The sequence below is a fragment of the Eubalaena glacialis genome, chromosome 2, assembly GCF_028564815.1.
Source record: "Eubalaena glacialis isolate mEubGla1 chromosome 2, mEubGla1.1.hap2.+ XY, whole genome shotgun sequence".
NCBI classification, from domain to species: domain Eukaryota; kingdom Metazoa; phylum Chordata; class Mammalia; order Artiodactyla; family Balaenidae; genus Eubalaena; species Eubalaena glacialis.
The window spans coordinates 55,098,633-55,111,041 of NC_083717.1; the positions used below are offsets into that span (position 1 = coordinate 55,098,633).

A 12,409-nucleotide genomic window follows, 5' to 3' on the forward strand; every position below is an offset into this window, starting at 1 on the left:
ATATTACTTCATGAAGAACGTCTTTCCTTTTTCTGCAGACTAAGTCAGAATACTGTATATGTACACTTAACCATATCCTGGTTTCTTCTTCACAACATTTAACTATGCATTGCAATTACCTAGTTTATTGTGGTTTTTATTGTGTGCATTTCCCCCATTACATGCGGATACAAGATTGTCTAGTTTCTTTACCACTGTGTCTTCATCCACTTAGTAGACACTCAAACATATTTTTAAACTGAGTTATAATTGACATATAACATTGTATTAGTTTTAGCTAGTAGACATTCTTTGAATGACCTTTAGTATCAAACCATACATTGGTTAGGCTAAATAAAAATGAGGGGGAGTGGGGCTTCCCTGGTGGTGCAGTGGTTGAGAATCTGCCTGCCAATGCAGGGGACACGGGTTCGAGCCCTGGTCTGGGAAGATCCCACATGCTGCGGAGCAACAGAGCCCGTGAGCCACAACTACTGAGCCTGTGCTCCGCAACAAGAGAGGCCGCGATAGTGAGAGGCCGGCGCACCGCGATGAAGAGTGGCCCCCGCTCGCCGCAACTAGAGAAAGCCCTCGCACAGAAACGAAGACCCAACACAGCCAAAAATAAATAAATAAATAAATTAATTAATTAAAAAAAAAGAGTAGCGATTAAAATACAGATTTTCCATCAAAATTTAGAACACTCCTACCTTTTAAGAAAAAAAAAAAATGAGGCGGAGAAAATAAAGAATGGCACCAATTTTTTTCTGTCTGTAACTAGTAGGACAACAAGATTAGGCACATTCAGGGTGAAGTAAGTTTTTTTGGGAATACTTGAGCTTGATTTTAGATGCTAATGAAACATCCAAGTGCATGTGTACTATTGGTAATTGAGAGTAGCAGGCTTATGACTCAAGACATGAAGTCTTAAAGATGTAGAGTTAGGGATCCTAAGTATAGAGAGGTGCTATAGGAATGGATGATGACATTGCACAGAAAATTAATTCTTAATCTATGAAAAGGGGCTATTGATAGAAACTTGGAGAGTGGCTGTGATTGAGGGGTAGGAAGATGAACTAGCAGAAGACTTAGTTCCTGTCAGAGGTAGAAGAATACAGGCAGGTACAGCATTATGGAAGTCCGGGAGGGGTGAGAAATGGTTAGCAGTGTGAAATGCAGCAGAGAAAAAGTAGGATTAAGAGGCCATAGGATTTAGGACATACAAGAATGATGATGACTTTTATAAGAAAACTTTCAGTATGTGGAAGGTTTTGTATATTAGCATCTGAGCTAATGGTTTTCAGGCCTTTCTGGCAGTTAAAGGAAGGAGAGTAAGGAAATGGTACTGTAAAGAGTTAATGGAGTTGAGGGAATTATGTTGAAAGTACTATATGAAAGCAGTGTTTTAAAATTTTAGTCTAACTGCAGAATGGACTAGAATGAGGAGAACCTAAAGACAGGAAAATTTACACCAGAAAGTTATTGGAACAGTCTTTTGTTGTGAAATTTACAAATGTACAAAACTTAATGAGTTTCAACAAGTAGCTTTCCCATAAATTTAAGACACCATAAACATGGCATAAAGGAGAACAAGATTGCTGAGTGGACACAATAAAAAAGTGATAGAAAAGGTAGTCTGAAATTAAGTTTGACCTAGGGTTACAAGGAGGTGAAGGAAATAGGCTGTTGGAGAGGAGATAAAGGATATGACAGATGTAATAATAATATATATGCACCTGTGTAGAGAGGGAGAGAGAAAGAGTGAGAGCAGGCAGATGGACTATTTTAAGGATAAGTGAAAATGTTACAGGGACAGGTGGATGTAGATTGGTACAGGCATTTCTTATTATTTGATTCATTTCTTATTCTGAGATTATTAGACTGAGCCCTCTGTTGGAGAGGAATGCGGATATAAATAAAATGCACTAGGTCTGGTGTAAGAGTGCTAATGGTTAAATTTGCAAAGAGTGCAGCTAACATTTCTGGTGCTTACAGTTTCTGTTAGTTATCCTATATCTTCGTAGATTTGGTACATTCTATAATTATGTGTTCCTAATCTTCTAAGGCAAAGTTTCTCAAATTGGGGTATGCAAATCACCTGAAATGTATGTTAAAAATACAGATTCACACAACCTGATTTTATGTACTGAGTCACAGTCTCTGGAGGTTGAGATAAAGTATCTGCATTTTTTACAGGTTCCTTAGGTGATTGTATTATAGAACAGAGTTTGAGACTCAGTCCTCTTAACACTTGGTTAATTTTAAAAAAATATTTGTATGCAGTATAGTATATTCATTTTCTGCCATCAACCTGCAGGATGCTGGGTGGGTTTCCTGATTTGGTGGGGGACTTGGTTTCTTCATATGCAATAAAAGGAAATGTATTAAGAGACTTTAGTTCCTGTTCAACTGAGAAATGCTCTGATTATATACAAATGAGTTAAGAATTTACAGTGATTATTTGGATGCATGCTTTAAGCTTCAGAATTTGGTTTTTGGTAAGAGTTAAGTTTTGATAGATGTATTAAATGTTTGATTTAAGAAATAATATTTGCTGCCATACACTGAGGCCCTATTATGCTCCAGGCAGCATTGTTCTACATACTTTAAAAATATTTTCTCTATTACAACAACCTGACACCTAAGACTTGCAGGTCAAGGGACCTGCCAAAGGCTGCTACTCCAGGAGGTAGTTGGGCAGATGCCCATATATGTACCTAATATAGCAGGTCCTCAGCATATGGAATTTAATTAAAAGCTTAATTGCTGTAGGTATCTGAAGGAATTAGAGGCATGTAGTTAAACAGTTTTCATATATTTTCAGCCCTTTTGGAGGGAGGGAAGAGTAAAGAAACAGCAAGCAGTAAGTTCTGTGGATGAAAATGGGTATCATGGTTCTGCCAGCTGAAAGCACTCAGACCACAGGGCCTGCCTAACCACCTTTCCATGCATCCTGGCAACAGCATTAGGGGCATTTGTCTCTTAATATGTTTCTGGATATTCATAAGTATTACAAATGAATTTGCTTTTATAATAAATTTTAGAAAAAATTTTTTCTATGAAAGTTATCCATCCAGTTGTCTGTGTAAAAAGAATTGAGTGAGGTGTTTTATATTTTAGGTTAAAAATCTGTAAGAGCCTGATTTTAGAATTCACCAGCTCCTCAGAAGTTTGGCGAAATATGGTATGTTTCTGTTTTATTTTTTGGAATTCAAAATTGCATGTATATCTTAATGTCATGGTTAGAATAATGACAAATGTATTCAGCAAATTTGGGTGTCTGCCATTTTTAAAGCATGTGCTAGGTGCTAAATCACTATGCTACCAGGTAGACTGTATGAGGAATCCAAGTGGGATTCTGAAGAATTTTAGAAGAGGTTAGTATGCTATGAGAAGTAAAATAATTGCATAAGAAGGTTGAGAGGGTGAGTTTGGCTGTTAGGCTATGAGTTAATAATAGCTTCCATTTGTTGGGCTCTTACTATGTGCCAGACACTGTTGTGAACAATATATATGTTTGTTCATCCTCATGACAGCCCTCTGAAATAGATACTACTGTTATCTTAGTTCTGCATATCAGGATACTTAGGCTTGGAGAGGTTAAGTAACTTGCCCAAGATTTTCCATCTAGTAAGTGACCAAACAGGGACTTGAATCCAGACTGACTCTGGAACCTGTTTGCTCTGTGGAGCGCTGGACCTCATGAAAACGGAGGTCTAGAAGAGAGGACTTGCCTCAGTAATTTTCACAATACACGTAGCTCTTTAATGAATTAATTCATCTCAATTAATTAATCAGTTAAAAGGTATTTTGACTTTCTCATTTTTATGTTTACAGGTTGGAAAGTTAGACTTGCATCTTTTAAATCCACATACACTATTAGTCTTTTGAGGACCCCACAGGAAACACTGTTCATTTCAGGGGTGCCTTACTGCTTTCCCATATGACCTCAGGAATATTCTAGGTTTTTATTAGAAAACATGCAACTATGATAGGAAAATCTGGGAAATTTGAATTATATCTTCCAGGGATTAAAAATCCCACTTATAGGCATACCTCAGAGGTATTTCAGGTTTAGTTCTAGACCACCGCAATAAGGCAAATAAAGCTAATCATATGAATTTTTTGGCTTTCCAGTGCATATAAAAGTTATGTCTACGCTATACTACAGTCTATTAAGTGTGCCATAGCATTATGTCTAAAAAAGTAATGTACATACCTTAATTACAAAATATTGCTAAAATATGCTAACCATCATCTGAGCCTTCAGCGAGTTGTTGTAGTAACATCAAAAGTTACTGATCACAGATCACCATAACAAATATAATAATGATGAAAAAGTTTGAAATATTGCAGGAATTACCAAAATGTGACACAGAGACATGAAGAGAGCAAATGCAGTTGGAAAGATGGCACCAATAGACATGCTTGATGCAGGGCTGCCACAAACCTTCAGTTTGTAAAAAACACAATATCTGTGAAGCACAATAAAATGAAGTATGCCTGTATTGGAGTCCCCTAAAGTTAATGTATTCTTAGGCCAACTCTCACCCTTATCTGAATTTGAAGCCCAAGTTCATAGGCTGCAGAGGTATGGGCTTAAGCATTGATGTTTCATCCCTTCTCTTGGGGTTCTCAGATAACTTGCTATTTTATATAGGGCTCTGGATCCATGCTGTAAACCACCTTCTGTGGTTGTCTGTTGTCACTTGGAAGGTGTTAACTATCAAGGATCTTTTTTTTTCTCTCCTAATTTTCTCATCTTTCCTTAGTTCACTTTTCAGATTTGGCCTGGATGTATAGTTTGGTAGGGAAATCATCAGGGGAAAAACTAGTTGCAGGACATGAGCTCTTGATTCTGGGATATTTCAGATGTGTATCTTTGCCTGAAACTACAGTGTGATTAGGATGCCTGATAAATGTGAACCATGATAATCAGGAATCAGGAAAGTTCAGCTAAGGCCAAGTAAGAGGATCAAAAGATACTAGGTTGAGGGAGGAGGAAATGTTTTCATATTTTGCCATTCTCTCTCATGAAATTGAATATTAGTGGATTTATGGCTGATGTGGAGAACATGTTTTCATGAAATACCCAAGGAGTTTTGGCTAATGTTAGATTATCCTATTTAAATATGGAATAAGTAGGAATAGACTGGGGGGGGGGGTGGTGTGTGTGTGTATCTGTGTGGGTGTGGGCGTATAACTATTCCATTAATCATTTGACTACCTGGAAAACTCTACTACTGTTAGTCCCATTTAAATTATTGTAATTGTGGGGTGTCAATCCATATTTTAAATCTTTGTTCATATTTTTAAATCATGAGACTCTATAGCAAAACTAAATGAAATCACAAAATACTAACTCTGGATAGGCAGTCAGTATATCTGGGTTTTTAATCCTAGTCCTGGCTTCAACACTAATACTAAAATCTTGGGCAAGTCAATTAATCACTCTAAGGCTGCTTGGTTTTTTCTTTTTCTTTTTCTTTTTTTAAATTCTTTCTATAGTATCTGCTCTGAATAGGTAGAGCCCAAATTGTCTTTAGACTTAAGATGCCGTTGACCAAAGTGCTTTGTAAACTGTAACACTTCATAAAAGTACAGGAGATTATTATATTTTCTCAAGTGAAGAAATCATTTAAGGAAAAAAAAATGCTGGAAAATAGTCCTTAAAAACATTTCTATAATTACTCTTCTGATGATGTTGCATTGGCACCTAATTTGAACCTTTGAAGATTATTTTTGAACAATGAATTGGGTTTATATGTTAAAGTGTTCTAACTAAAGATTTGTTTAATTTATTAGAGTTATTAAACCTACGCTCAGATCAAGTTAGCAGCTAGACTGGTGTGACAACCTGTTTTTAATCAGTGACTCAAAGCTGTGATCACCCTGATGTCACCGAATGGCCACAGCTTGTAAAAGGTAATTTTGAATGTTATTTTACAGCCTTTAAAAGGCTGTCATTGTAAAATACGTGCTGTAAAAAAATGAAGAAAATATATAGTTGGCAGGAATACTGACTGCTAAGAACAGTGGACCTAAGAGTTGACCTGTTTCTCCATTTAATCTCCTTCCTAAAATATTTTGTGCCTTTTCCCCAGACCTATCTGTATGAATAAACAGGAAAGTATTTCTAAAAAATTTCAAGTTTTTAAATAAACATTTTATTATGAACATTAAAAAAACTATGAAAAAAGTCTTAATATGCATTTTAAAGTGTGCTTTTTTTGTGGTGAGAGTTTTAATAAATATAGTATACTTGTCTCTCCTAGAGAGTTACAGTGGAAGGGCTTGCAGGCTAGAGAAGCTGCACCTCATAGAAATCTCTTTTCTGATTTGTTATTCTGACGAACTTTAGGTTAACCTAAGTCAATACTTTTTGGGTTTTTTTCTCCTTTGATTATATGTCCTCAATTTGGTAAAATTACAATATGTACCAGATCCTTACTTCCAAGAACTTGAGAGTAAAGAATAAAGAGACTCTTCAGGGGCTAAATTAAAGCTTGGAAACTATTGTTAGATCTTAGGTATTTTATAATTTTGAGAGTTTGGATCCTAATTTTAGGATATTCTTTAGTAAATTGTTTAGAAAATTAGTAAAATATTTAGAATAAATAATATTCTAATTATTTAGAATATTTAGAATAAAACAGACAGAATACAATAAGCAGAATGACTAGAAATTTATTCAGGCAGGTACTATTACTTATTGCTCACTAAGGTAAAAGGTGCTTCTATTTGTTCAGTGTATATTCACCTTTCTCTGATTAAAAAACGATTTTTGTTTTGAGTAAAAAACAATTATGCTAACTCTGTTTAAGAGACCTAGGATAGATTGTTTTAAGGTAATAATCTTCAATCCTTATTCTTTTGTTCTTCTTGTTGACTGAATTGGTTTAAATCACTTGGTTTGACTTAAAAGTGGTTTTTGGTAGCTCACGTTAATATATGTTAATGTTAAATGATCTAGTTTATTTACAGTAATTTGATGACATTTTGGTGCTAATGTTTACATATCCTCTTGTTTAGAGAATAGACTTTGGAAAATAGAATGTAGTTACCATTTGATGTATTTAACCTCTATCCCATTTCAGAATCTCAAAACTTTGTAGCAGTTACAAATTGTGCTTCTGAGACTTGGATTTGTTTTTCCTCTTGCTTGCATCTTACCTTTTTGCAGTAGCAGTTTAATTTCCCTGTCATTGTGTCCTCATTTTTTCCCCTCTCTCTCTTTCCCTGTTAATTTTAAAAGTTTTGCCGCCTACATGTATGAAAGCTTCTAATCTGCCTCTCTTCCCTTAGTGCCAGCAGGTTTATTTTTTGTTTTGCAAGCCTGCTCTGCCTCCTTACAGTATGACATCTGATGCTGGAGGGTCGCACTTTCAAAAATGAGTCAGCTGGTACATGGGGTTATCATCACTTTTTAGCTCTTCTGTCTGAGAGATACAAGTTTGGAAGCAATCTTGGGGTACTTACCCACAAGGCTGGTGGAGACCAGGTGTGTCACAAAGGTGATTTGCTTGCTCCCTGGGGGAGAGGGTGGAGTGAAATTTTTGCATTTGTGTCACTGCCAAGTCACTGCCACCTCCAGCATGCCCCAGTTTTTAGTTCTAATATCATTTTGTGCAAAATTGAAAATGTAAATATACTGCAAAGAAGATCTAAAATAAATATTTGAGCTGCTGGATTTTTTTTTATTTTTATTTTTTGCATTCTTGTCCTTGGACCACTCAGTGAGGGGTAATTTTGAAAGTCTGATAAAGAAGTGAGTTTTTTAAAATCTAAGAAATATGGAAAACAGATTCTTTTCTATTCTGGTGGCTCTGATTTTAAGATTCTCTTGTTAAAAGTTGTTTAGAATTTAAAGTCTCAAGTCAGTGATAAATTTACAAATCAAGTCCTTGTAATGTCAGTTTGAAAATTTAGCTTTTGACCTCTAAAAAATATTTTACCTGTTTCGTGAATTGAAAGTGTCAGAAATCAGTATTACGTTGATTCACCTTAATACAATATATATTGACTGATGCTGGTTGTAAAAGTGAATAGAGTAACAGGAATTTATTTTTAACAGCATGGTGGGGTTGGCAAAATTGGTTCATGCCCCAAAATGAAAATAAAAGGCTTCTTAGTGTCTTAGAATTTTCAGTATTTCTACTTAAAATAGCAGCAGTGTATTAAAAAAAAGAATAGAAAATAACTGGCAACTATTTATAACTGAAGTCAATTCACAGTTATCCACAGCAAAATTTTAATACCCTAGGATGGTACAATTTTGACAGGTAGTACATCCTGTCAGTGTATTTTCAGGGAAAGCTACTTTCATTGTTGAAATAAGGTAATCATGGTCAGAATGGTAAAACAGACTTAAATGTCTCAAAATTCATAAGGGTATTAGATTGAAATTTGAATTATCTACAGCAGAGGTTGGCAAACTTTTTCTTAAAGGGCTAGGTAATAAATATTTTAGGCTTTGTGTGCCAAATGTCTCCGACAGAGTTTCTCAGCTCTGCTTTTGTAATGTAAAAGCGGCCGTAAATACATGAGCGTGATTCTGTGCCAGTACAACTTTACAAAAATAGGCGGCCAACCCAGGTCTTAGTTTGTCATCCCAGGCAGTTGTTTGCTGATCCCTCATCTAAAGCTTGGGACTGTTAATACCAGTGAATACTTTTGATATTGTGTGGATAACCAATACTTCGCTGTAGAAGGTTTCATAGTTGTGGGTTTTTATTATAAATATTTGACTTTGTGAATAATTATGATTTATTACACTGGTTTGTATGTTGGTATCTAAATATAGTGTTTACAGTTTCCTTTCCTTAAAAAGAAAAAAAACTGAGTTTTTATTAGTCTAGCCCTTACAATAAATGTGTTGTATGGCAATCTGATTTGATCACTTTTTTCTCATGTTGAACTTTTAAAACTGTTAACCATTAAATCTTGTTTTCAAATTTGTCTTCCAAAATAAAATGTTTGCCCCTTTTTGAAATATGGAATATTTTGCTTAACTTGCCTGAATTGCATTTTACAGATCATCAGGAGAACCTCAGTCTGACGACATTGAAGCTAGCCGAATGTAAGTATAACTTGGTTGAGGCTGTGGTGTCTTTTAAGTTGCCCTGGATTGCTTTAAATGGTATCACATAATTTGAAACTAATTTCCAGTTAAAGAGAGTATAATGCTTTAAAAAGTAAATTGGAAGATAGGAATACGCATGTTTAATAATTTCCCTACCAAATAAATACCTCTAAATCTTGGTAACATGCTACTAGATTACTGCTTCTGGATAGATAATTGCACGCCCCTGGATTCTTATATATTTTTGCTCACCTAGCAGTTTTGGGGAAATAGATGGGGGAAGAGTTCAGCTTAACAATCATTTATTAAGTACCTGCTGTGTATAAGATATTGGGTGCTGTGTTGTGGATACAGAGATGCATAAGATTAGTTCCTAACCTACAGAAATTTAGTCTACTCAGTGTGAAAGACCCAGAAGCAAATCATTTCAATCACTGTGGTAGAAGGATACCCAGGATGGAACATGAACATAAAGAAGTACCAGGGTACTCAAGTACCCTGATGCAATAGGGACCTAATCCAGATGGCAGGGAAATAGGGGTGATTAGGGAAGGCTAAGTTAAGTCTTGAAGTGTGACTGGGAGTTAGGTAGCACATTCTAGGCAGAAGCAGGAGCAGAGTTATAGAGCAGCATAGTGAATGTAGGGAACAGTAGGCAGTTGAGGATTTTTAGATCATAGACTGACTGAAAGGTAGGAAATTGAAGGAGATGAGACTTGAAAGAAAGGACTAGGTGCTTGCATGCTATGTAAAGGACCTTGGCCTGTCTCTCATAGGTATTTGGGAGTCAGTAAAGAATTTGCTAAGTAGGGGTAGTAACCTTGTTAGGTGTATATTTTTAATAACTTTGCCAACAGGGAAGCAGGATTGAGGAGAAATCATGTGGTGGTACGTTGACCAGGGCTTCAGTCAATGAGGGCCTAAATAAGGGCAGTGGTATATTAGGAATTCAAGATAAAGTTTTCTGGATGAAAGAAAAATGGAAGGTGAAGTAGGTAAGACTTCAGTGATAGGTTGTGAGAATATAAGAAGTTTAAGATAATGTGAGAAGTGGTAATTGTTGAAGCAAGGTTTTTAAGATAGTAAGGGTTGGAATGAAGAATATAGGTGTAGGGATTTCTCTTGAATAAGAGCAAAGACCCTCATCTTATGAAACTAGAAGAAGGAAGTAAAAATGCATATGTGATGTTAAATGTGTTGGTAGGTAAGAATGGGGAAGTCAAAGTCATTTGTGTCTGAACTGTCAATTTTCTTAGTAAATTAGGTCAGCTACACCACTGTGTGCTTCTTGAAAAAGTGGTTGTGGATTAAACTTGGGACATGCAGACTTAAACAGCAGATTTCTTTACCGAAAACAGTGGAAATCCTTTAAAATGCTGATGTACATTGTGCATCTCCAAGAAGGGGCTATAAAATGTATTTCTCAAATTTATGTGTCCATGTAACCTTTAAAAAATTTTTTTTTGTGGTAAAATACACATGACAAAATTTACCATCTTTACTGTTTTTAAGTATACAATTTAGTGGTATTAAGTACATCCATATTGTTGTGCAGTCATTGCCACCATCATCTCCATAACTCTTTTCATCTTGCAAAACTGAAACTGTACCTGTTAAACAATCACTCCCCATTCACCCTTCTCCCTAGCCCCTGGCAACCACCATTCTACTTTCTGTCTTTATGATTTTAACGACTCTACCTCATATACTCTGAGCGCCCACAATATTTGTCTTTTTGTGATTGGCTTATTTTACTTACGTAGCATGATGTCAAGGTTCATCCCTGTTGTAGCATATGTCAGAATTTTCTTCCTTTTTAAGGCTGAATAATCTGTTGTATGTATGTAACATATTTTGTTTATCCATTCATCTGTTGATGGACACAGGTTGCTTATGTTTTAGCTATTGTGAATAATGCTGCAATGTACAAATACCTCTTTGAGACCCTACTTTTATTTCTTTGGGTATATACCCAGAAGTGGGATTGCTGGATCATATGGTAGTCCTATTTTTAATTTTCTGAGGAACCTCTGTACTGTTTTCTACAGTGACTGCACCAAATTAGCATTCTGACCTAATAATGCACAAAGGTTATAATTTCTCCACATTCTCATCAACATTTGTAATTATCTGTTTTTTTCATAGTAGCCATCCTAATGGGAGTAAGGTGATATTTCTTGGTAGTTTTGTGACCCTGTAACTTTTTTTTTGTAATAAATTTATCTGTCTATCTATTTATGGCTGTGTTGGGTCTTCGTTGTTGCGTGCGGGCTTTCTCTAGTTGCGGCGAGCAGGGGCTACTCTTCGTTGCGGTGCGCGGGCTTTGCATTGTGGTGGCTTCTCTTGTTGCAGAGCATGGGCTCTAGGCACGTGGGCTTCAGTAGTTGTGGCATGTGGGCTCAGTAGTTGTGGCTTGTGGGCTCTAGAGGGCAGGCTCAGTAGTTGTGGCACACGGGCTTAGTTGTTCCGCAGCATGTGGGATCTTCCTGGACCAGGGGTTGAACCCATGTCCCCTGCATTGGCAGGAGGATTCTTAACCACTGAGCAACCAGGGAAGTCCTGACTATGTAACTTTTTAAGAAACATTTTCAAGTAGTTCTTGTGGAACATGGAGTTTGATTAGGGGATTTGAGAAGACTGAAAACTTCGAAAGTTATTGGGGGAAATGGTTGAAGAAGTGGACCAAATATTATTGAGAGTCTCATGCTACTGAGTGGCCAGCTAAGGTTAGCTTACTGCATACTTGCAGTTTAAAGACTTTTCTTTAATAGTGAGAAGAAGATGCGTGGTATTTCAGGGTTGGCTATTAGAGCATATGGGAAGTGGCATGTGTGTAGAGTGTTAACATTGGAGTAGTTGAACTTATATGTCATTGGCGATGGCCACTGTTGGAAAGGTTGTGATGCCAGGTGAAGATGTTGGGTTGGTTACAAAAAGCCTGATGGGTCAAAGAGATAGTTCAGTATAAGTGAAACTCTTACAAGGATAGATGATAATGATCAGAGCCTAAGGTAGTGATTGGCTGAAATTGAGAGGAGGTGAGGGACCCTCAAGTTAAGAAAGTCAAATATTTTGGCGGCTAGAGTGTTGGGATAGATCATGCACACAGACATGGAAGTCACAATGCCAGCAATATAACTCGGGAAAAGTAGAGCCTTTAGTATATGGGTATAATTTACCAAACCAGAGAGGGAAGGAAGAAGGATTTCAGGTAGATAACGTGAGTTTCAAAGAATAAGTTGTGTTTGTGCTGTGCTTTGTTTTGTTTGGGGGGGATGGGCATTATTTTTAATATAAGCAGTTAGAATAATAATGGTGCACTTAGGGGTTTGAGTTGTCTATGGAACC

The 12,409-nt window shown here is 36.4% G+C and overlaps 1 protein-coding gene across 5 annotated transcripts in view; it reads left to right on the forward strand.

The window, feature by feature from the left end:
• UBE3A (ubiquitin protein ligase E3A) overlaps positions 1–12,409 on the forward strand; it is a 90,455-nt gene that overhangs the window by 24,401 nt on the left and 53,645 nt on the right. Inside the window, exons 2-4 of one of the 5 annotated variants that reach the window (XM_061180006.1) lie at positions 3,100–3,163; positions 5,785–5,904; positions 9,014–9,058. The exons of 1 other annotated variant lie outside the window; for it this stretch is intronic. In XM_061180006.1, coding sequence (XP_061035989.1) covers positions 5,885–5,904; positions 9,014–9,058 — 65 coding nt within the window. In that variant the 5' untranslated portion in view covers positions 3,100–3,163; positions 5,785–5,884. Of the gene's footprint in view, positions 1–3,099; positions 3,164–5,784; positions 5,905–7,325; positions 7,481–9,013; positions 9,059–12,409 lie in introns of those variants that run through there. 3 more of the 5 variants (XM_061180008.1, XM_061180007.1, XM_061180009.1) reach the window with 3 other exon arrangements.